This window comes from Clinocottus analis, unplaced genomic scaffold (genome assembly GCF_023055335.1).
Source record: "Clinocottus analis isolate CAN_PGR_092001 unplaced genomic scaffold, fCliAna1.0.p SCAF_4, whole genome shotgun sequence".
NCBI classification, from domain to species: domain Eukaryota; kingdom Metazoa; phylum Chordata; class Actinopteri; order Perciformes; family Cottidae; genus Clinocottus; species Clinocottus analis.
Window position 1 is genome coordinate 6,344,533 of NW_027176153.1, and position 26,614 is coordinate 6,371,146.

The following is a 26,614-nucleotide window of genomic DNA, read 5'->3' on the forward strand; positions in this document are numbered from 1 at the left end:
TGAAAGACCAGGTGGAAAAGCCGCAAAGACATGGAAGCACAACACACACATGGTAACTGTGCAACATGTGTTGGGCGGAAATCCTAAATCCCCAAGAAGCAGTAATCCGGGCCGAGGAGATTTGCTACGTGTGCGGAGTGAAACGCAATGACCCAGAGGGAAAAAAAAAGCCAGACAGGAAGGCTGGTAGGACACGATAGAGCCCTAATAAAGACGTGGCTTCATTTATGCTCCAGGACCAATTAAAGAGTCCGTTTGATGTCAGAAGGTGTTTCCTCGGAGGGCCCCAGACCAACGAACCTCTGATATTTACACATTTGTCTGCACCCTGGCTCCACATGAAAGAATCCTGTCCTCATTTACCCTGAACTTCCTCTTTACAGCTGGCTCTGCGTTATCAATCCAGATTGGAAACTGTAATTCATCTCTTTCTGCGTGTTTGTAAATCAGTGAACCGCAAAAGCAGTTCTCATTATTTTCCCCTGTTCTTAAAATATACACTGTCCCTTTTTAAGATTCACAAATCTTCCACTTCACATCAGCTTAAAAAACTCCCATCACAACATCACCTCCAAAAAGATGCAGAGCTGTGGACTGAAACAGGTCGAGTTTCGGGCCGACTCTCAAGTCGGAGCACGTGGAGCGGTGTCAAACAGTGTCAGGCCTCAAGACCTGGATCTCTGCTTGACAAAACAAGGTGCCAGGTATTGAATATGGAACGGTTTCTCGAACTGAGCAGATGCAGTCTGACAACAAGCCAACACAGAACTGTCCACAGTACAGAACCAGGGAGGAAGCAGAACTTTGGGGTTCATGTAACAAAACCACATTCAATATCACAGTGTAGAAAAGTGTCAATCAGTAGAAATGACTTAAAAATCATACTATATACAATAAGTGGACCTAGCCACAGTAAAATCGTCCATTGGTTTGTCGATTAAGTTTTGAAGATTTAATTTCAGTAAATTAGCCGTAGCTATCTTGGTTTTTAGCCATCATCGCTTTGTTATTTCGGAAGCAGGTGGGACACGAAAGGATGGCGCCAAGTTCAACCAAATACTGGATAAGAAAAGACTGAAAAGTTACAACTAACTGTCATAAAGTAAAACCCACTGTAAGGGTTAAAGTTCAAAGAAAAACCCGAACAACTCCCAGACAGGACAACACAGAGGTAGTGACCGGTCAATCAAAAGCTAGCCCCACCCTAATCCATACTCTGCTAACATAACAGCATTCTGTATTGAAGAAGACTTACAATGTTTACTGAGGGAATAAATCAAGAGAGAAGTAGAGTCAATTTCTCATAGACTTCTATAGAACCTGAGGAGTCGCCACCTGTTGGACTTTAAGCATGCTGAAGGTTGAAAACCATTAATTATTGGCTTTACTTTTCAGAACTGCAGTTTTTGTGATGTAGTAGACACAAACATACTGTTTTACGGTTTACTCCTGGTTGCTGTTTTAATAAGTCTGTTGTTATTTTGAAGCAAATCCCAATCAGCTGTTAAATCAAGACAAATGTAATAGTATTGGACTAAGAATTAAAATGTTGCAACAGTAAAGAAAAGATAATGTAAGCTGTGTCCACATTTAAAGTTCACCACTGTTCAATCCTTGTACTCAAGACTAATAGTAGACAAGTATTGCTACTTGAAATTCCCTTAACTTTTAAACCTCCCTTTAACTTTGGAACTGCGTACTTTCCATTATTTGACGTTGTAATACCTAAGGCAGAAAGAGAACTAGAAAGTACGCTGGCCCAAAGTTAAACACAGAACCAGGGAACGGTTCGCGTGCACAAACAGGAGGAATTTCTCCTCAACAGAAAGCGCTGCATCTCTGTGCCGATAAAGACAAGAACCGGCTTCACGCCAGGTAAAGTAAAACACTGAGTCTGCAGCCCTCGCGCTGGACTGCCATGAGCTTTTTTTAAAGGATGGTGAAACGCCAAACTTTGTTGAACAGAGATGACTACATGGCTCTAAAAGATATTGAGCAAGTCTCCAGTACCCTGACATATACAAAGGTCTGTATGTTAGAGAAACAGGGAGAGAGACATGACATAATGGTTCCGGGCTCAGTTATATTGTGCCAATTCCCAAAAAAACAGACTACTTCACATCCAATTATCATTGACCCTGTACTAGTGTTATGTGCAGGAGTATAAGAAACCTAATTATTTGTAAATAGAGATTGTGGCAGTAATTGCACTGGAAGCTTATAATTTTGTCATGCATCAATCACACACAAAGGGACATTTTAATGTTGACTTAATTCAAATGGGCCATGTTAATATGTACGGCCACTGAAATTCCATACACCACAGTGTATCCTACATTGCACACCCAACAGGTCTGCTAAGTTTTATTAAATAAAATGTGTACTGTACAGTATATATTTTCCCTTCCCCCTGCCACATTAATACTCATGGAAGTTGCCTTTAACTTGGAGCTTACCTTCCGATTTAGGATGCTGTTGACAGCTAAACCGTTAAATCTGGCTGTACCTTCCCACTGTTATCTATAATTAAGTGCCCGACCTAAAATGATGCTGCAGCATCCAAACCAGAGCGGCGTGGGCCGACACTGTGTCAGCCAACCAGACCCAGGGCGCATTCATGACAACAATTTGCTTTGCTTTTCAACCGCTATTGTTCACCTATTTACTGAAAGTCTTAATTGAATCGTTGGTGTGGCTCTCTTTAATTCGGAATACATGTTTAGCGTTCATCAGATACAATAGCTCGTAAACAAAGTATTCTACAATGAAAATTGCAAGGAGAGAGGGAGGCCCTAGTGAGGATTATGAGACAAATATCTACACTTTCACAGAAACAACATGCTACTAGAACGATATATCAGTGCCGATTTAACGGGATGGTCATTTAAAGAAAAATATGGGTCACAATATGTCAGATGCATACTCAAACACGAAGAGAATAGTTTAATTGACGGAATTCTTAAAAGAGTTTGGTGTATCAGCGACAGCGTACAGGAAACGCGTGTTTGGACATGGAAGCAAAGAGAAGTGGTACAAAATAAAAACAGTTCGCTGACTCACCATGGCCCCAGGATTTGTCTTTTCTCAGACGTTTGCGAGGCAGACATGTTAAACCGCAGTTGGGTTTACTGTGTCGTTTTAGCGACCTGGACCAGGTGGCGTAAATGTGAATTTTCGACGACTTGTCATTAAGGTACCAAAGGTAAGCAGAGTCGTGGAAACTCGCGATCCGTGGCATAACAACTCAACTCCCTGGACGCTCATTAAAAACACGGGCTAAGACGGCTGAGCGCTACGGGGTAACGTTCATTGAAAAACTATAATCAAAGTATTAACGATAGAAACGTTACAGTGGAGTCGTGAACTGGGTTCATAAATAGCCACAAGTCTCGACCCTCATTACTCAGGAGCTAAAGCACGTGCACACATCCGTGTCGCATTTGGGCACACGTTGGAATATGGGAAATGTGACAACTAAGATGGGGGGCGAGATGGGGAGGGGTGGGGGATATCTTGACAATATAATCGTTTTATCAAAGACAAATTAAATCTCTCGGTAGACCTTTGCAACGCATCTGCTAAGACTCAAGGGATATGTTGTATTACTTGATATATCAAAAAAATATTAAAAAAATATATAAAAAATTGCTATTGCAAAGTTAATGTCCCATGGCTCTTGTTAAGATTTTAGATATATCCCTTCCCACACACACACACACACACACACACACACACACACACACACACACACACACACACACACACACACAGACACACACACACACACACACACACACTTTATTTATTTTTGATTGTTTTTCTGAAATGTAATTTTTACATTGTCCTCAATGGAAGTGTTAAACTTACTGTGAGGAACAATAAATTGCTAACAAAGTAGCTGCGGTACACTGCTGCACCTTACCAGTGACCTCAAGAACACTTAGGACCTAAAGACAATACATCAGGTCACAATCCCACACAGCATAGTTGACTGTATAATGCCCATTAGGTATAAGTAGGCCATTGGAAAGTAGGCCAAAGCCCAGGTGGCTAATTTTACTGGGGACATGTCTCCTTACATTGTGTTGACGTTCTGTGATAGTAATAACTGCTTCTGGAGTCACGCAGTCAGTGAGAAGGCATCGGCACTTTGACCATTAAAGTGGACACACTTGTGTGACCTTTTGGTCTTATTACTGTCGACAAGCAGTGGGAACGCTCCCCGAGGGATTCTGGGTTCTCAGCAGTTTGTCATCCTTACTATTTACAGAGAGCAACCTGTTTGCCGTGTCATAGCCTGCTTCGGGCTGAGTGGAGGTGTGCTGGCCGTGGTGCTGAAATGCTGAAGGCCCTTTTAGCCACGGTACTGAAGTTGGCCATGAAGTGATCTATATAAACAGTATATGTATCCATCTTAGTGAATGTAGCACTACAGGTGGTGTGGCCACAAGACTATTAAATATGTGAAGGGGAAACAATCTAAGTTTAGATGTAGTCACTTTTTTAGATGTACACATTTATTCGCTCAGTCAAGAAATGATTGGATGCTTTAACTCAGGGTCTGTCTGCCCATCTGTCAACACATAGATACTATATCTATGGTGCAGCTCTTAATTGTTTATTTGATAAGGGGACAGTGCATTAAAAAAATGTGCTAAAAGGTTGTTTTTCACCTGTTGTCCTATGAGGCAGATGTTACAAAACAAACCTAAAAACAGAAATAAGATGAAATATACAAGGTTACAATATTGACGCTTTACAATGCGTGCACAAACAATGAATAACCAGATATCATAATAGACATCACTTGGTACAGCACACTTTGAGTTGTGATTGTTTAGTGCTGTCAGTTACAAAATGCAACAAATAAATGTGTTCCATTGCTTTTCAATGAGTGAGACCATCCACCACGGCGGAAGCTGTAGAGCAGCTTACACCATAAAGACAAAGAAGCAATATGTTCACGAGCGTTATCTATGAATCTGTGTTTACATGCCAAAGTAGAGGTTTGAACTGGGAGACTAATGAGCAACAAATGAATAAATGTCGTACTAAATGATGACAATGTGGTTTGTTCCCTGCAAATGATGGGACTGCGATGTTTATTAAGTAGCCTCAGGGACGTGAGAATCCCTGAGGTGTGTGAGAATACAGGTAGACCCACTTAACGATACTTCACTTTATTCCTCCACCATGACCTGCAATCCATCATTTGGTCTCATTTGGGCATCCTGCAGGCTAAGACACAAATGTGATCCCTCCCAGTAGACTGGAAAGTTGCATATCAGAAACATCAGTCAAAGAGATAATGACGGAAGAGCGTTTGCATGCGGTCAAAGACCCCAGTCTTTGATTCCAAAAGCAATACAGCGCGGACAGAAATCCATAACTTGGTGGGTTTTAAGGGGTTAATGTGAGGGTGGAACCACGCAACAGCCTCACTACATACTGAGATACCAATTCAAGGTGAAAGCCAGGCCAGAGCACAATGTACCAATAGTCAGATGAGATTTAGCTCTATAAAAAAAATAAAACTCTCAGTCTCAATAGTTCCTAAGGCAAAAGGAGAAAGGATGGAAAGAGAAACAGTTTGTTTTATGTGTATGTGAGGGAGGGAGAGAGAGAGAGAGAGAGAGAGAGAGAGAGAGAGAGAGAGAGAGAGAGAGAGAGAGAGAGAGAGAGAGAGAGAGAACAAGAAACAAGAAACAAGAAAGAGTAATCAACTCCCTCTTGGTAGCTATAAATACCAGGAGCGGGATATTACATCAACCTCTGCGTGGCCACAAAACATATTAAGGCCAGACCTGCTTTGTCTGTGGAGTTCTTAATGCCCAAGTGCACTTAGCATTATTACTGCTTATTGTGTGTATCGGTTTCAGCAGTCAGAATGTGGATTCGTTACAGAGTGCATGCACAGTGTGCACATTTACGGCGCCATGACAACTAAATCTAACACGTTACAGAAGTGTCATATATGAGTTTTGCATGTTTGGTCTTTTGTTTATTTCCAATTAGGAGTAGTTTAAATCATTTCAAAAGAAAAGCACCTCTGTCTGAACACACTTCAGTCTACAGCTGCTGCTACTGCATTGACTCTCCGAGGCACGGCGCTTGGCCAATGCGCTAAGCCCAGCTAAAGGCTGATGGGAATGTCATTCTTTTCTCAACTGTTTGGTGATAAACGTAAGTGTTTAATTACATTTAATTAAATGTTGACCTGATGATGGTGTCAGAAGAAAAAAAGTCAGGAAATATTTAAAGTTTGTAGGATTCATCCTTTGGGGGGCTAGAATGTCTATTTAAAAGGAAAAAAAGTATGGCAGTCAGGACAAAAGTGATTGAACGGTAGACCTGTTATGTCTGAAATAAGGTCTGCAATTAACAAGAGATGAAGAGATTTTAACGCCTTGTTCTACAATATAAAATAGGTCAGTAAATACCCCTCTCTTAAATTTTTAAGCTTTTACGTGTCGCTTAAAAAGAGTCTAAATGAGACGATTAAAGGTCCTCCTTTAGCTTGGTGAAGTCATGTGAAGGTGGTGCAGCTGCTTTATAGCCTAGCCTTCATGTTTTACTTATCATTAGTGAGCAAAACTTGTACGTATCATACACGTTTGTTTGAAAATGTACTTTATGCAATAATCTGAAATCCAATGGAAAAATTCCATTGGATTTTTTGTGAGTGAACCATTGTGACGCTAACGTTCTGGTTGGCCTACACAAACGCATCACTCCTTCTGTACCATCTACATGAGCAGTAGCCTTACTCTCAAACCGCTCAAGCAACATCTCAAGTCCGTTGTGGGTCTGGGACGGTGTGTCAATATATGCTCGTTTCATGTTTTATGGATACACCGTTCCATTAAATAGACATTTTCTTGTGCATAATTTATACACATTTCCTCAACTTCCGAGCTCAGAGTGACATAAGACATGCACATTCACACTCCAGAATGTACTAATCATCACACTCATGTGTTCACAATTCAGCCGCCGTTTTATTGGTTCTGCTTTAGTTCAGGATCGCAGCATTTAACACAGCTTCAGAGTAGAAAAGAACCCTTATGTGGCCCCCTCTCACATATTCACGTGTGTGCATGTGCATGTACATGTACGCACTTCACCCACATTCCCTCAGTGTGGATTAGGACTTCTTCCAGCTAGCGTGCATTATCCAGAAATAAGAGGGGACACTTCTTCTGCTGCCCACACTTTAACAAGAAAAGACAGAGACTCCATCCTGCCTCCTCTTTCCTTTCTTATTATCTCTGCCAAGTCAAGTCAAATGAAGAAATAACATATTTTACACCCATTTATAAAAGAACAAAGAGGGAGGCACGAGCTGGCCACCACGAAGCAAAACAGCTCTTCTTTATTATTTTCCTCTCTGCTGTCTTTTGCACCATTTTGAAGGATTACAATAGCAACAAAACAGAAGCTTATTCTAAAAACAGAAAGTCTTATTTTCCATACAGAAATAAATAAAATGTTCAAATATGCATGGCAGTGGTTCAAAATGTACATACCATTATTAAGTCTGTATATTTATAAATAAATGTATATTTATGTTCTATATTTTCATCATACACCTACATAATATCATCTTTCTGCGATATACATGGACACATGAAGTTTTGTTTAATATATGTAAATAACACATATGTGATCAAAATAGTCATATATATATATATATTTATATATATATATATATATATATATTCATGTACATATGTTTTCATATTCAAACATATATTAGATATAAAAACTTTTATAGTTCATTATATGTTATGCACCTTCATATGTGGCCATGCAAAAGTAATTATTGTACACATTCGACAAAATATGTTTATTTTAACATATATCAGTATATAATATATGTACATATATCAGCATATATAATGTTTTTTATTTATACCTCTATACATGGCCATATCTCAGATCGTTCAATGAGCAATTAGATTCAAACAATTTCAAATTTAACCATTAAAAGAAAAAAAATGTATTTCTGAGCAAGACAAAGAATCAATAAAAGATATTTAAGTGGAAATAAGTGTAAGTGCATGCAGACCGTGGGACTCGTGTGTTTTCAGTGGAGCCGTTGGCTAAGTCGACTCGGTCCCGCTGGATGAAAGAGCAGGACCCTGGTGTGGAGTTACCAAACCATCTGAAGCTGCCAGATGGCACCGTGGCACAGAGGAAGCAGAGGCCTGCTGCTCAGCTCTGCAGGGGGCACGACAATCACCGCAGCGGGTGCATGAGTGTGTGTTCGTGTGGAGTCGATACAGAAGATTAGCTGCAGCAGAATCCCTGGAAACCCTCTCATGTGCACGCAAACACACAATAACCCCTCCTGCACGCGCCCACACGCATGGAGCGCTTTCTCTTTGAAAGCCTGATCTCAATCTTGCAGACACTTTTGTGTGTGTACACCCACACACATCCACAAGCACACCCACACACCCACACACAGACACACACAGGCTTGATCAACCTTCATCTTCATATGGAGAATCACCTCATTCACATGGCTTCTCTAGTATTGTTCATACCATCATGACAGCAAGACATGATGATGCATTGAGTAGTTTGTTACGTTTGAGGAAATAGTGAAACATAAGTAAAATATAAAAAACACATTCATTTGCATTTTCTTTTGCCAATTTTCTCGAAATTCAGCTACAATTTGCACCATAATTGATTGGAAACTTGATTAGTGTTGGTGTGCTCTATAGATATATTAAAGGTGTCACATAGTTAACATTATGAAACAATTAGTTAGATTTAAGGGACAAAAATACTTAATATGAAAAAGATAACACAACAACGTAACGTACTACGTGATAACGCAACATAACAGCATCACAACATAAAAACGTAACAAAGTCACATGATGTAATAACTGTAACACTGACCTAGCATAAATTAACCACCCTTAGTAGACTTTTTAAAGTAACATTTCATAAAAAGTCATGGATTACGTAACACAAATGTAGTGAATTCTCTTGCTTGTCGTATTCGTTTTTATTACTGCACAACTTTTGGCTGCTCAATATACTCCGTTACTCGCTTTAACCCAAAGCAAAAAACGTTGTCATTAAACGTATCCACAGTTGACAGAAACAAACAAAGCCAACATTTTGTCCAGGCAACTGGGATACAAGTCGACACAATGTGTAACAAACGCTAAGCATCCTCCTCAAGACTGAACCCCGGCTGCTCGTGAGTGCTGAACTGATTAGTGGTGTGATCAACCAATCAACTTCAAACCTTCCCTGGTTCCAGCCTGCTACTTTTACCTGTTTTATATCATTATATATCGAATATGGTTTGTGATTCTTGGTCCGACAAAACAAGATATTTTAAAATTCAACTAAATAAATGTATAATTCAGTTATAACAATAAACACCAGTAGCAAGGTGTCACTTTCAGGTGCTTTTCAACTAAACAATAACAAAAAATTCACTGAAATGTCATTTGTGTGGAATAAAGGAGCATTGTGTCTGTAGAGGTGAAAAGTGAAGGAAAAGCAAAGACGAATGAAACGGAGAAAGCAGCATCCGGCAGGGTATGAACCTCAGAGCAGCAGGGTTATCAAAGAGGAGAGGATTTAAAAGATCTATCAGATTCCTCAGGGAAGGGATTGTGTGAAGCCAGAGATCACTTTCTCAGAAAGAGGGGCTTGTGGACGGAACTGTTGGAGAAGGCGGGACAGGACTGAGAGAGGGAAGAGATGTCGCCATAAACAACTCGGAAATACAACAGATTTCCCTTCAAAGTGTATCTCTTGCAATCAACTTTCCAGTTTAACTCCCTCCTATTTTTATTTTTAGAGCTTTCCCCTTCTGTCTCATGCCTCCAAGAGCTGTCTTCACTGTATTCAACTTAACTGTACTCTGAGATTAAACACAAGTCACCAGCACTCATCTCAGTAGCCAATTATATCTGTAGTCCAAACACACTGAATAAATCATTGAGTTGTTCTCAGAAAGGGAGGGAGAGCATTCTGTTTTCAGGCTCCATTCAGCTTTTCATTTCAAACAAACACGTGGCCCATGCCTTGAGGTAGTTCAGTTCCACAGTTGACTGTCTCATTACGATGACACATCAAAGAGAAATGGACTAAACAGTTCCATTCATATTTCGGGCTTCTCAAATAATATCTTGGCTGCAATTTGCAGCACAGCAGTGTTTTATTTAATTTTTAAATGCTTTCCCGCAAGTAGGCAACACATTTCACACAACCCACTGTGACTCGATTGAACCCAGGGAGGAGGCCTCATCGTGCACTGCTATGAACCTCTATGAGAACGTGATGATAAAAATGTAATTTGTGTGCCATTTTTACAGTTTAGCTGTCTAAATTCAAGTAAGCTGCAAAGACTTATATGACATTATGATAATTTAGGGACAAACACTGCTGTATACAGGCTGTCTGTAGGCATGGACTAAACAACTAAACGTGTCATTTTTTGGTAACAACCTGTCTTAAGCTGTGTCATTGAAATACCTTAAGTCACTCCAGATGTGTCTTGAAAAGATCATTTTTCTGGTAATCTTTTATTAGACAGTAACCTTCGGTTATGAAAAGTAAAGCCAGTGTTTTTATGATTTCTACGAGGGGGTGAAAATAAATACAATTGTATAGACATCATCTTCAGGACCATTAGTGTCTACAGGCCCAAAGACACAGTCTTAGAGTTTTCTGTTGTTTCTGATCCAACAATGTCATCTAACGACTGAAGTACATCATCAAAAGACTTAGAAAACTTGTAAAGTACATCACACTTTAGGTATCTGATGACGTGTTATACCTAATTCCGACCAACCCGTTCTCACTACCAAGGTGTTAAATACCACAGCTAGGTCACTGCAAAACAGACACAGGACTTTTGGCCAGGAGACTGCTGCCAAGTTGACATTTTGTCTTGTCAGTCGTTAGTCACGTTGGTCAGTCAGATTAACGTTAAACACGTTCTTTTCCTACGTGTTTTTGTTGCCTAAAATTAACTTCCTGTGATGACGAATGTTTATTTTAAAAGGACAGTAAGCATGTAACAAGTATATACTGGCATGCTGTCCCTGACAGGTCCAAAACTAACGCTAGAGGGGAATCCTGAGCAGTATAGTTCCATGTTTAGGAGCACTGAAGTTTTTTGACGCATTGGTGTGAGATTGTGTTGGATTGACCCGACCACATTTGGAGAGTTTGCCTCGCATTGTGAAGGGATCACTCTGAGGTGTGAATGCAATCTGTACAGCCTGACTGCATTCTGACAATTGGCAAGTAGGAAGGTCAGCTCAACCAGTAGGGGTCAAGTTCGTCCATACGGTCCTCGCCTTATTCTTTCTTATACTGAGAACAGAATCAGAATAATGAGAAACCGGTATTCAGACACACATCACATGTAAATATTAAATAGGAATACGGCCTTGGTTCTCCTTGATCTACCAATGTCACGGGACCCGGCGCCATCACCTAGAATTAAAATGAACGGAAGATTTAGTTTCAATGTCAACATATTCTTGCATATCTGAAGATGCCACATTTAGTCATGAAGCAATCTGGACTTCATCTGGCTGTGGATGCTCAACCCATGTTAAAGCTAAACTCTGTAATAGATAATTCAGGATTCCTGGTCTACCATTGCTAGCCAGACCGAAACAGCAGTGCAGTAGCCCAGCAGGCCTCCCTCTGCTCATCTCACAGCACTGATGCCGTGAGATGAGCTAAACCACTGGAACTAATATTGGGTCCATTAGTACCTGACTCACTAAGAGCTGTGGATTGGTGTCACATAATCGCTGCCAGAGGAGGAGACCAAATGACTGGCTGAGTTGGGATGTTATCAGTATTTTCTGTGGTGCAAGGTGAATGCCATGCATGCATTTAGTCTTACTTTTTTCTGTGGAGAGAGCAAAGCAATCTCCTGAGGCCAGAGGCTAACTTTTGTTGCTGACGCAACATTCATCAGTCACACAGCAACACAGATACAGTTTCCTAAAGGCCAAAAGACATCATCTAAAGACCAACATGCATCAGTTAAAAACCTAGAGACCTAAAGACGTATCTGGAGACATAAAGACACATTTGACTGCACTCCAGCCGACCAGACAAAAAAACATCATCAAAATCGATAGTCTCAGGAGTAAACAAGTCTCCTAAAGAGTGAGGCCAGAACTTGACAATGTGGGTTTCAGCACCAGAAAGACAAAATAACTAATTTACTTCAGGAAGCACAGATAGACATTATTTAGGAGGTGGACGTAGTCGTTGTTAGGTCATACTGGTATGTTGACTGTGTTTTTGAAGCCTCCAGTCCATCATTTTGACTGGCGGAGTCACCCTCTGATGGCCATTGGCATCACTTTTCCAAACTGGAGGTTGTCGTCTGACCATTACACATCATCGGGGACCGTGTGGGGATGGTTCTCGCCTTCAATTTCCCAGGACCCCACACCTTGGGAGACCTCTCCTGGTCTGCAAACACCACTGCCGATGGTCAGAAGGCGCAGTGGCAGCTACACTTTGTGAGAGTCCTTAGGAGATAACCACTGAGCATCTCAGTGTGGTACGCATGCTGATCAGCAGCAAAGAGTCATCAACACCACAGACAATCTGCCCTGTGCCTTCCTTGGAAGTCATCTCCTGTTGCCTCTTCAGGGCAAAAACAATCATCCTCAAGGACTCCTCCCATCCTGGTCACCAGCTGTTTGACCTGTTGCCCTCTGGCAGCCACCACACTTCAGAAGTACACCTAGCTCCAACAAGTCTTGAATGGCCCTTCTCATGTAATGTGTCTTTTAGAGGGCAAAACTACTGCATCTGCTGCAAGGATTTATCTTACACTATTTAAATCACATTTATTTATTTTTCCCCTTACTATTTCAGTATTTTTTTTTTGCTGCGGATGTTTGTTGAAGTTATTTATGGTGTTTGTCCTGCCTTTCAACTGCACTGATAAGGAGTAGCATGCCTAATTTTGTTGTATTTTGTAACCACATACAGGTTTTCTATTTCATTCTACAAAAGAAAAAAATGCCATTCTAATAAGTAAAAGAAAATCTGTCAATGGAAGAAATGAAAATTTCCTAGGTAAGATTTTACTTTTGATCTATATGATCTATATTTTAACTATATGACACTGGCATTCAAAAGTGTTGTGTGTCGTAATAAGCCTGTAATGCTTTTATTTTTCACTGAACAAGATACTTGAGATACATTGTCCAAAAACAAGTCTGTGCATCTCACTGAAATGTTACTTGTTTGGTGAATGTGTATTGAATAAAATGTTATTATTTACTATAGTAATTAGACAAATATAATTTTTTTTTAATTTATTTTTTTAAGTTTTTACAGAGTATTATAAAGTTATAACTGCCCTAGATGTCATGGTATGGGATGTTGGAAAGACTTCATCAGAAGAAAGATATCTATACACTGAAACCCAACGTCTCAAGGCATACAGATGTCGACATACGGGTAAATGAAGTAGTCCGACTAGTGAAAGAACAACAGAAAGGTTAAATGCACCAAAGTTGTACTTTTCCTTCACTTCAAGTCTCATTTAGAGACTACAAACTGTAAATATCCAAAGAGCCTGAGACATCAAAAAGCTTGTTCCTAAAAGAAAGTGCTGCTCACTGTAAATTCACAGCTCCAACATAACTGTGTGAAAGTGAATAAGTGGCTGTAGCTGCAGAGTTGACTCCGTGTCCCTGTGCTTCGATAGCTTCTGTGCACTCACAGAGCTGATGATGAGCCTTGGCCATTTAAATTCTCAGACACATCAGTCAATTTACAGTTCTTTACCAGCTACTGTTGCATTGCAGCCTCTAAGCACTGGAGGCAGTTCTAAGCAAAAATACATGTTTTGACATTGGCTTTCATAAGGACCTGATGATGTTTGGAGAGGCTGGGAATCGTTTGTTTTTCTCTTTTTTTTCCACGAAGAAATCCAACACAGCACACTTTTGACACTTCAGTGTTACTTCTCAACTCCATCTATAAAAAGACACTGAAACATCACATTTTTTCACTCATTCTCAGTGATGTCCTGTACACACACACAAACACACACACTCTCTCAAGTGAGTGCACGCTCTAGCTCTCGCTCTTCAAATCCTTTCAGACACCCTCAAAACACAAGACTGAGTTTCCCACAGACCATGAAGACACTGCAGTGCCGCTCCAGATTAAGAGAGCGTGGGCGGTACTTATGAAGCCTCCTCATCGGATAGATAAGGTGCTCTTGCAGCGCGTCGCACCCACACAGCATCAACGCAACACTCATTAAATCTATTAGCATACCATCATATAGCCAGTGGTTAGGATTCGCCTGCGCAAATACCAAGTGTAGAGCTTCAGCGCATGAGCATGATCACCGCCGCTACGCAGTGTGTCCTCAGTGCTTTGACACTGTCAAATGTACATTAGTAGCTGAATGTGTGTTCGCTCACAGCGGTGTTGCAATACTGCGTAGGGCCAAAGGAAACATGTTGAATCCAAGATGCATTATCCACATGTTGCCTTTTCAAGAGGAACTCTAGTCATTCCCTTTGAGGCCCGCTGGGTGGCCAATCAGCATCTCACGGGCCTCCTGCAGCGACGCAGCTTCATAGTTGACCAAAACCACTTCGGAAGGGCTGCGTAGAAATTATACAACTCTGTGATGTTAAAAACTTTAATTTGAAAGGAAATCCTCTGGAATTTTTGAATTTTTGGAGGGGATTTCTCACCAGCCAAAGAGATTTATTTTCAACAGAAGCACTTCATCCCGCTGATTTACAAGTGGATATTATGCATCAGTGACCTATGTCTCACCATCAAATGAAAGACCCTTCCAAACTGAGCAGGATTATATAGACATTAATAATAACTGCGTTCCAAAATGACCCTAAAACGGTTATTACATGATTCATATGAATGAGGTGATAGGTCAGGAAAATGTGTAAATGTGTAAATTTAGGCACAGAACCACGAGAGACCATGGAATAGGGTTTTTAAAATACGTGCCTGGTTCAGGACAGCAAAAGATCAAAAGATGAACAGTTCAGAGTCCAATTAACCTGAGCTGCATGTCTTAGGACTGTGGAGAATCCGGAGGGAACCCATGCTGCCACGGGGAGAACATGCACCCTCTTCTGTGAGGTGACAGTGCTAGCCACTAGATCACCATGCAGCCAGCACTTATATATTTGAATAAACGATGACATCAATCAAGGAATGGAGGCTTATTAAGATCACAAAATCGTCAGACAAATAAAAAAGACCCAGGTTAATGACAGCATCGCTGAGTGGTTTCTGCAAACATCTATGCTTGTAAAATAACTGAAACCATGTTATAAAAATGGCTGCGTCGTGCATTGAGACTAAATTGCAGTGGACATTCAACCTTTGCTGCAAACAGATCAGAGTCAGAATTCACAGTTTCATAATCCATATTTTTCAATGCCCTTGTACAAACCACAGACTTTTTTTTGGTCTCAAATGACTCCTGTTCACGAACAGTCAAATAAACACATAACTGGTACCTTCCGCAGAGCTGTTTGCCATCTTGTAATCCTTCCGCTATTGACACCGTGTACACCGCTTCTTTCTAATCCTGAGCTTGACATTGCTCTTTTGGTGTAGCTCTTTCTGGGTCGACGTCTGTGATTGAAGGCAGAGAATGACAACGAAAGCCTCTGAAATCTGCCCCGGTGTTCATCCTGACCTGCCACCACTTCCCCTGCTGCAAGGCAGAGTTTTCATAACAGCTCTGTGCTGTCGCTTTGTTATCACCCTCTTCAGCAGGGGGCCGCGCCCGAGGCCGTAAAAGACGCCTCCTATTCTGCAGAGGCATTCTTCTCACATAGATGCTAATGAAACCTCAGTGTGCAGAGGCCTAAAGAGCTATTTCTACCAGAAAACAACGACTGCTCAGCGGGGTGAGACCTGATCTGCCGCCACCCTGGATTCACTTTCTCATTATTTTCTACCTGCAGAAATTTCTGCGTGAAACCTCAAAATATGATATTCAATATGATCCAGCCCGGGTTTTTGTAATGGATTTTAATGATGACGTTGGAGATAGAGGTAGGTACACTATGCACTCATGTGCCCCTGTGTTTTTTTTCTCACATGAATGTGAATGGCTGTATTAGTGTGAGTGAACTTTAGCTGATGACAAATTAGCAGGACAAGTAGGAGGTGACAAGAAATTGTAGCCGATGTCCCCGGAAGCTCGGGTGACAAAGAACACACATTGTTCAGTGAATGTTTTGCTAGGTGCCGCTTCAACCTCGCTGTTTCCCTACTGTGACAGGAAGGAAGGAAAGCAAGGCCAAAGTAACTGCAAATGACTAGGATGTCAAAAGTAATGCTGTTTGACTCTTTTTGGTTTCAGTGGCATATCAAGGTACATTTGAAAAAGGCTAGGTCTTCCCAAAAAAGCAGGTGGTCACACACTTACAAGTAGAGCAAATTAATTCATACAGGAAGCAGGCAAAATCCAAAAACTAGGGAATGAGGCTAAGCCCAAAAAACACTGATAAATTACAATTTTCTGGTAATTTTCTGGGAAGCGATAAGCACACAGGGTAGAAGAAAGAGAATCTGGCAGGGGGGACGGGAACACAAGGGAGTATACAAACAATAATAAATCAGGGACAGGTGAGTAATTGAGGGCCGGTGTGGTAAATCAAAGAGGCAGGTAACACACGGGCACAAGGCGGGAAGCAAAACGAGACGTCGGATGGGTCCATTTAAAAAAGACTAAAAAGAGGAAACATACTAAATAAGACCCCACGACCATAACAAATGGAAGGTTTGATAAATGATTGTGGTTTGGGTTCAAATAATTGTGTTTGTTACGTTTTTAAGTCACCTAATATGCGACATTTATGTGCATTATGTAACATGTTACGTACATAGCGTAAGCTAAGTACGCAGCGCAACTTTTGTCGTTGCCATTAAATAAATTGAGTTTGACGAGAGACTTCCCTGTTTTGATAGCTGGTGTGACTTCAGTGATGCAGTGTTAAGTGTGTTGGTTGATCCATCTGTCTGTTTGGAACAAAACATCTTGACAACTTCTGGCCATATCACCCAAACATTTAGCTGCTCATGCTTCCCACAGGATATACCCTTTACATTATGAACACAGCAATCCAAAAAGCCGCACTGCCATTACATTACCTTCCTGCTCCACATAATGTGAACCTTTTATATTTTTAATTTGTGTTCATTATTACTTAAGTCAAGTTGCAGAAAGTTATTTTTCAAATTAGAGTTTAATACATTCTGTTCCTATTTCACAATAATGCAGCCTATTAAAATCAAGAATTAACAGGCAACATGTTGCTTTAGCAAAGCTCTTTTTCAAACTTAACAACCATAACTGATGGAAGTGATGGTCCAAATCACAAAAACAAGACCCGATTTGCAATAAACCAAAATTACCCACTGACCTTTTCCTTTAGTACCCCCTTATGGTTCAGTATCACGTGTTTAAGGTTCTAAGAAACAAGGTATATTTTGGCTGGCTTGTTTGACATATTCTTAATGTTAGTTATAAAGAATATTGCAGCAAATTACAGCTATACATGTTTAGGCGTTAAGGATTTGGACCATGAAATAAGATCGAAATGAATTTTGTATTTAGAAAAGAAAATCGGTTTCCAATATCGGCAATCCTTGGATATCAGTCCAAGTCCTGAAAACCTCTTGTTGGAAGAGATGCACTATACATAGTTTGTGTTTGCATCTCTGCCTTTTCAAATGTAACAGTGAGAGAAACAAGGCATCCCACTGAGACTGCAGTCCGTCAATAAAATGCTGCGCTGCTTCTCGTCGGGAGCTGCCTGCTGGCGCTTCTGCTTTCTGACCCAATAACTAACGTGACATTTTCACGATGGCCATACGCACAAAAAACACAAAGATGTCACATTACACTTCGACCAATATGGGATTTTAAATGTCATTGTCAGTCATTTTGAACGGAAGCTGCTTATGGCCGATACTTTGTGCCAACAATTCATTGTCTTTATCATTTAATGGGAAAGAAATCCTTAAAACAAATGTCAACAACATCAGACCATCCTAATTAGACCAAACCTAAGTTAAGGCTTTCCTATATACCAGTCTTCAATAATGATGTCACATAACAAAATGCTGCTATTGATCATATCAATGGTGAACCACAATGACACTTTCTTGTCCTAATGATGGGTCAATACAAAGAAACGGATCAAGTGGTTCACACGAGAAAAGTGAACCGTACTGAGCATCCTCCACCGAGAGATACAGACAAGTCTAATGCTTCGGATTTGAATTTGATTTGTTTCTCTCCAGTCACATTGTTAACTCATATAGTTGTAAGCGAAGCCATATTTCTATCCTGCCCTAAAAGCGTGTATATTTCCAGTTCATATTTCATGAGCATGCATTTGGACGGATGCACAAAGTGTTCCTTTCAATAATTTGGACCTTTCGTCAGGAAGGGCCTCTTAATGTTAGTGACCCAAACTAAAAGCCTACTTTCATCTGCTGAGCGAGCGAGAGAGGAGGGATGAGACAGAGCTGCACGCAATTTCCCTTTATTCTCTATAAAAAAAACAGGAAAAGATGTAGATGATTGGGTCCATTTGTACTCTCTCACATACATGGGGTACACAGATTGTTTTTCATAGAGATACTTTCAATTGAGAAATGCCAGATTACAGGACTGTCAATTCACTTTGGTGATGACATTTTTAATTTTTAACATTCCCTTCGAACAAAATTGTGGCTAACGATAAAGTGCCCCAAAAGCTGCTGGATTTTAAAGACGTATGCTGTGGAAAATCTTACTCCCCAGTGGAAAACCCTATTGTTCTCGTGACCCTCTGACCTATTCCAAAATTCTGCTTCGTCTTAAGGTCGAAATGTCCACATGTGTAAAAGAATCAATGAGATTTACTGCGCACACAAGAGGAACCTGTTTCATTCTGGGGAGTCGGTTGTTCCTTTTCGCCAACTCCACCTTTCTGCAGAAATGTACAGTTTGGACCCATATGAACAAGATGTTTAGCTTTTAAGATACATCTTGTATTTCAAAACCTAAACATCTTGTTCATGAGGCTGAAATCCTTTTTATAAAAGTGCAATGTGAATTGCTGTCTCACGGAGCATCTTTTATTCAAAAGAATCTATCTGAATGTCATTGTGAAAGCTTTTCCTATGTTGGCAGCAATATTTATTGCATATCAAAGTTAAGCATCAACTGAAGCCAGGTATCGCCCTTGAGAAACAGCATCCATTAACCTCGAACTCTGAATATTCCCAGTGATATCGAGTATATTTGCTTTCTTACCTGCTACCTCTCTTGTAGCTTTAATCAAACAGCATCAGATATCCTTAACAGTGGCAGGTGATTTAACTCTCCTTTGGGATAAGTCCTTCTGATATATCCAAAGTTATTATCATTCATGTCAAAAAAGCCTCAAATTAAAACCTGAGCGTTATTCTAGAGACTGTAGGATTAGATTAATGCCAGGGGGAACGCCCTTGGACATTAAAGCGTGCTCATCAAACATCACATATGGTCAGTCAGTCAGATACAACACTTAATATTGTCCTTATGGTCCGTAAAACCGTTTGCATTTTGCGTCATTACTCTGCTAAAAGGCTTTAGCAATAAATGTAATGGGAGTGAAAGGTTTGTTGAGGGCTTTGAGGGCACGGGGGTGGAGGCAGGTTAATGCTCACAAATGGCCTCATAGCTGATCAATATTCCTGCAGGGGAGCTGGTCAATGGCCTGTGGAGGGGTTCTTCATGAAGTCAAGCAGGAGTGGTTTGGTTCACTGCCGATCTAACTGTTCTGTACTGTGATGATACTGGTTCATTTACTTCACTAATAACGTATTAACAGCAATACTGCATTTCCCTCTTACTGTCGTTTAACGAGTATCGTGCATGTGTCAGGGCCTGATAGGTCTTATGCCTGCGCATAGAGCTCCATTGTTGCTGAAAAACATCAGTGAGCCACACTGTTCGTGTTTCACTTTTCCAGAGACTTTGAAGAGTATTTTTGAAATGGCAGGAAAAAGGGATGTGGATGCGAGTATAGTTTTGTCAGAAGTTGGCTACGCGAGGCTGTAACTTTGAAAGAGATCTTCAGAAATGTATGTTTTAGTTGTTCCTTCAAGGCAGTTTGGCCTGCTTTTATTGAATTTTCCCGTTTTCACACAGTTTTTTTTAACAAATAAAAAAACCTGATGGAAACGCAACTAATGTTGTACTGGGTGACATGAGGCTAGTCAGATAGTATTATATATAAAGAACACCGAGGAATACAGCCCAGTTCTGCAAAATATAACCCATTTGAGTGTTCTGAGCCCATGTAATTAGCTATCGCTACTGCTTGAGACTGCACACACCCTCATATAGTGGAAGTGGGGTTGATGTGGAGTTAATGTTGAGAAGAAATCTCTCACCAAATCTATAAGGGCTGATAACGCTCATCCCATTAGCTGATCACATTTGAGGTGAAACGATTAGCTGTTGTACTGTGCGCGCCAACTTTTGTTGTTGCTGTTGTCGTTGAGTGACTCCACCAGCAACAATGAAACCTATTACAAAGAGAAATGATAAAAAAGAGACTCCCATGTGGGTGAAAAACTGTAGCCATTTAACCCTGAGGAGTTTCAAAGATGCTAAAGCTGAGGGACCGGCTGACAGCACTACAAGCCCGCACACAAGCAGCGGCTGTGCCGCTATAGTGCTCTGTTGCATGGCTTTGTGAAGGTCTGATTTCCCCACTTGCCGTTACCTCTCCGGCTGCTCTGCTCCCACGAGCTGATGCGATCCAACACAAACGACTCCATGGTTACTGGGGTTTGGGGGATTGCTGGCAAGAATGGGAGGGGGCGGGAGGGGGGGGGGGGATGGGGTAGAGGAGTTGGTAAGCCCTGATGGGGAGTTGTCAAAGATAGATGACTTCATTTTGCCGGCTTTACCTTCTGTTCTCCTCCTCTCTCTGATGCCGTCTCAGTTGCTGAGGCTGACAAAGATTTTTCAATACAAAAACGTGACTTTGGTGGGAGCTTGTTAGCGCTCTGCCTTCTAGGTGAACCCTTTAAAGCAGGTGGTGTCTTTGAAAGTGATTGATAATTAACGGCTTGAGCCCCAAAAAGGGGAAACAAAACAGACATTACATTATAAAGAGTCCCATCCGGCTCGGCGGTCCAAGCTTCAGTCAACACATGAGCCACCTGAACATCTTCAGCATGAGCCTCCTCTTTCACCCCTCACGAGCACAAGGAGCTCCTCACTCTGAGCTGGCCTACTTCTGCGTGGAAATAAAGTATGAATTCTGCTCCGCTTGCCAGTCTTACCTTTCTCCGGGCTCAGGCTGCGAACGTTGCCAGAATCGTCCATTGGTGTATTCCCAAAAGAGACAAGGCTCCATGTGCTGCTAAAACGGGGACAAAAGGGCTGGCTTTACCTGAACCACCATCTGGGGGGCTACTACTGTCATATGCGCGCCTTGTCTCGTGGTTGTCTTCATCCGAGGTGTCAGAAAGGTCTTTTGGTGGAAAACTTACCTATCCTCTTTCTACCACCTCTCTTATACAGTCTTCCTCTCTACACGCTGCCTGTCTTCATAAAAGCTCATCCTCTCTGTTCCTATGTGCCAGTGTGATGGTAGCAGCAAAGACAGCGTGGTCTTGCACACTTCTTCTTCTTCTTCTTCTTCTTCTGCCTCTACTGTATAGACTGGTGGGAAGGGGGATGTTGCCACAGAGAGCTTTGGCAGCACGCTCAGTGCAGTCAACCACTCACGGCTCTTGTATAGGGGGGGGGGCGTTTGGTTCAAAGCCGATCACCTGGGAGAACGAGCGCTCTATTAGATGGAGAAGGGAGGGAGGGAGGGAGAAGTGGGAGAAGAAGAGAGGAGGAGATGGGGGGAGGGAAAACAGAGAGGGAGTGGGAGGGGAGGGAGGAGAGGGAATGGACCGAAATGCATCTGCCGAGATAAAGGGGGAGGAGGGTGAAGCAGAAAGGGAGGGATACGAGATGCGCGAAGGAGGCAAGGTGGCTGTGATTTGCAAGTAGCAAAGAGCAGCGGCGTGTGGTGCGCATGTTTTATTCAACAAGGAGAGGACCAGCCAGGCGTGGATGGGTTTGTCTCAGCAGTCGGCCGACAAAAGGGAGAGACAGATGGGGGGAGGAGGGGCAATAACGGAAACAAGGGTGGAAGAAGATGAACTTCTCTCCACTTCTTTGATTTGGATTGAGACCAGCAGGAGAGCAAGGAGCCTTCAACTGAAAGAGTGTGTGTAGACGTACAACTCTCTCACCTAAAAATTGAGTTTCCCAAAGGAGATCTTAAGAATTTCAATTGAACAATACATTCCATCTCATGTCTTTGTGTTAAGTACAGAGATACAGTCTGCCCTAAGCAGGGGGAACCGACAGCCTGGGTTTGTCTTCAGTACCGAAAATATACCCACCAACTCTTTTGAAGCTGGGACAATTTCATCTGAACCCACAAAGAAGCTAAAAACGTCTGTGTGTTCAAACTTATTCTTCCGACACCATGTCGGTTCAACAGACCTTCGGCTAAGCCCCGCCCCCCACTGCTACTCCGTCAGAGCTGCCATTGAGCCCACAATGTCACCAACTGCACTCCCTGTTATATTTTCGCACCATTAAAAAATGCTATTTTAGAGAGAAGCCGACAGAAGTCTCATTATGTGTTTGAAAGACATATCCATGATGTTAAACTGATTTAGCAAGATAGTTTACTAATTATGAGCCCTCATGAGTGCCTGTGAAAATTGTATAATATCTTCTGTGGTAGTAGACGAGAAGGAGAAGAAACACCAGAGAAGAAAATAAAAATGGGAGTCATAATTCAACTGTAGAGTTGAATTATGGGAAACATAAGAACCAGGGTTTTGGCCCGTATAGGGACTAAAAAGAAACCGATATCTCAGCCTCTGCTGTTTCTCTTTTGACTGATCTTATGTCTCGCGAGCCCTCTGACTTTATCGAAATGTAATACTTATCTTTAACTTAATAAAAACGAAATCACCACACAGCAACATGGGAAATATCCTTCTGTTCTGTATCTCTTAATACAATTGTTTAGTTTAAATAGAGATTTTCCATACTTTAAATTTCATTTGAACGGCGTTCCTGTTTTAGAAGAATGCACTTCTCAGTAGCTTCAGTTTAAATCTCTTGGTAGGCCTTTATTAACCCATGAGGTCTGAACACAAGGGCACAATTTACAGTATTTTCAGCAACTTTCTGCTATCGCATGAATAGTATATGTAGTCGTGAATAGTTTCAGCTCGATGCGTGTTTCATGAGGCAGGAACGACCTCTACTCTTTTCTCCCTGGATTTTCAAAGACCGCTCTTCAGCCTCCACAAGAATCATCACCGAGAACCCCTGGAGCTGAATACAAACCTGCACTCCAACCAAAAGTCCAGCTCGGTTTATCCATCAGTGTCTCCTTCGTACATTAGCAACACCTCCTGCTGCTTGACTGAACTTCGCGGCGTGCTACAGTAGCTGTCCACTGAGTCACAGCATAGCATAGCAACAGGACCTGTTTTGCACACACCCTTAAGGCTATCCCTGACACAGCTAGAGGTTGCATGGGAAGAGCAAGAAAGCAGTCCGTAAGGACCAGTGTAATGGTCTCATAAGTGTGTTTACATGCACATGGGTTGATAGTGGGGGTTGGGCATTACGACCGCTAGGGATGTTATAGGGCTCTGTACCTTTAGTGCAAATAGAGTATGTCAAATGTGATCATGGCTGGGAACATGGTCACAACCTTGAACTGCATTGATGAAAATTATTGCCGTAGATGTGTGCAGAAAACAAATAAATATTGAATGTATACAAAGTACTTCACCATTATATCCCTCCACTACACAAGGATGGCGACATTGGTCACTTTTGGTCCCCATCCAGATATGTAATCATTTATATTTCATTAAGACCCAAACCAACAATATCACAGTTTGTTTTTTATACTTTCCTCTTCGCAACTATGTCTGTTGCAGAATCCTAAACAATGCTAGCGACTCAGCATGTCAGTGTGGAAGTACTGACATTTGTTAGATGCTGTGTAGCAAATAATATTCATACTAGTTGCATGCCAAATTTGCTAATTAGTGATAGTGGACATACAGTACTGATGCTGATGTGAAGGGCATTGTTGCCATAAAGTTTAAAATTAAAACTATGACCTGATTATGGCACCATATGAGAAATTTAGTAATGCAAATTCATCCTAACAGGCATTTAAGACTCCATCCAACAGTTTTGTATACAACTGTTGGATGGAGTCCATATATATATATATATATATATATATATATATATATATATATATATATATATATATATATATATATATATATATATATATATATTCCTTTCTCTTTAGATTCCATTTACAGCAACAGGCCACTGTTGCTATTTGAAGACTGTGGAAACATGGTCATAAGCGAGAAAGGTTAGAACTGATCGATGTGATCCTGTGAGCCTCAGTGCGACACTCTTGTGTCACTTCCAGGTAACTTGTGGCACTTTGTCCATTATCCAGCGTTGCAGCAGGTAATCTCCCGAGCTCTTGTAAAAGCACTGGATCAATGAAGTCGCTCTGGAGCAACGACGGAGTGAACAACAATGAGCTTATAGCCTGCTGGTCAGCCACAGCTACTCAATCTCTAAAGCCTTAAAAACAGTCTAAGAAACCACAAACAGGGTCAACAGAGAGGCGTGTTTTTATTCCTTCTGAGCTCACTTAGTTCTTCTACAAGTGAAACCAAGCAGACTATTGACTGATTGACTCACAAGGGAAGGTCACGCTTTAGTGGTGGAAACAAGACATACGCAGACAAACTGAAAATGCCATTGATGGCTCGGTTCCCTTCAGGACTAAGATGAAACTGCAGCGGCTTCAGAAGTGGCATCAATAATGATATCAGCTCAGACCATAATTTATTCTCGGAGCTAATTTATTGCCATGGCTTGTGTTTCTAAGCCATGTCTTCATCAATCTTAAGATTGTGAAATTAATGGGCAATGTTGAGGATTTTTCTTTTTAAATTTTCCGTTTCCATTAATTCTTTTAAATTCTGGGCTGACACAACTTGCAATAAAACATTCTTGGATGGTGACCCAGCTAATCCAAAAGTGTCTCTGTCTTTGCGAGCAAGGCTGTGTGTGACATGTTCAGCAAACTGTGTCTTGTTATGAGTGGGGACGGAGGAGAGCGAGTGGAAGTTAATAACCTCAGCTGGATGAGTGGAGGGGCCAGCTGCGTCCTCCATGGATTTCCTATCAAATGTGTCCGCATTGTGTGTGTGCAGGTGGCTCGAAGCAAAAGGAAAAGCACTTTTTTCCAGGGTTGTATTGAGGGTTACATGGTTCAAACGCAAAATCTTTCCTTGTGGAAATAATGTTGGGCGATTGAATCTGTACTGTAAGAGATATATTTACGCAATGAGGAGCAAAGAGACACACATCAAATGCAGCAGGATGCAGCTGGGGTTCTGTGTATTGTAAACCATTAGTTTGTTGTATGTCGGTGAGAATTCTAATGCATTTCCCAAAAATTCCCTCTTGAAAGAATACAAAAAAAATCGACTTTCTGTTTGGCTTTATGATGCAGTAACATACAGCATGGTTATAGGAAAAGATGATTGATTGGTTAAAACATTTGGATCCCTTACTTCTTTAAAGAATGTCCATATACAATGTACAAACATAAAAAAGTTTGCTTACAATTTGAATGTGTAATATTACTGAAACAAACACACACACCAATTGTACTTGAAGTGTGGAAAGTAAAAAGCGCCCATAATGCAGAATTGCCTGCACACTTTCCTGTCAGTTCAGGTAACCATGGAGAACCAGATTATCGATGAAAAGGATGCTATCATATTAGTTCCACCACACCATTCATTTTATAATCCTATTCTGTTAGAGAACCACATGGTCATGTATTAGGATAGCATTTTATGGCAAGAGTGCGCTTCTTGATTTACTGTTAAATGAGCAATCAAGGGTATAAGTCATGTCCCTCGTGTCCTCGCACAGCGGTTCGTATGATATCTTACATATTTTTTATGCTAATTATTGTACGTTTTGCAATGAACATCTAACAACAAGAGAGAGTGTTTTGACTTGGGTAGATTTAGGAAAAGATATTGGTTTTGAATACTGAAGTATGGAAGTTACTTGACACATATGTCATAGTTTTTCCTAAAGAAACATTGTGTAAAATGTAGGGGGATTAATTAGCAGCAATCAAATCAAATATTCATAACTTGATTTTAATCAGTGTATAATCACATGAAACAAAAAATTGCTTCAAAAAAGGTATTTTCATTGGGTCCTGTTCGACAAAGTCCGCCATCTTGCACTGCCATGTATCTACAGCAGCACAGGATGGACGCTGGTTTGGGCATGAGCCATTTGCATTTGATGTTATGTGAAACCTGTTATTGTGTGAGTATAATGTAGCTGCATAAAAGTAAGCTGCGATGGGAAGTCATCCCCTTATTTTCCATGGACCAGTGTGAACCTCTTCATTGTTTTATACTGTTGACTTCTTAATTAGATG

General features: G+C 41.1%; 1 protein-coding gene across 4 annotated transcripts in view; it reads right to left on the reverse strand.

Moving 5' to 3' along the window:
* The window catches only part of plch2a (phospholipase C, eta 2a), a 126,187-nt gene that overhangs the window by 57,122 nt on the left and 42,451 nt on the right, over positions 1-26,614 (reverse strand). The window contains exons 1-2 of one of the 4 annotated variants that reach the window (XM_068597010.1): positions 21,567-21,740; positions 21,357-21,436 (exon numbers count right to left, since the gene is read on the reverse strand). The exons of 1 other annotated variant lie outside the window; for it this stretch is intronic. In XM_068597010.1, coding sequence (XP_068453111.1) covers positions 21,357-21,399 — 43 coding nt within the window. In that variant the 5' untranslated portion in view covers positions 21,400-21,436; positions 21,567-21,740. Of the gene's footprint in view, positions 1-3,060; positions 3,337-21,356; positions 21,741-26,614 lie in introns of those variants that run through there. 2 more of the 4 variants (XM_068597009.1, XM_068597008.1) reach the window with 2 other exon arrangements.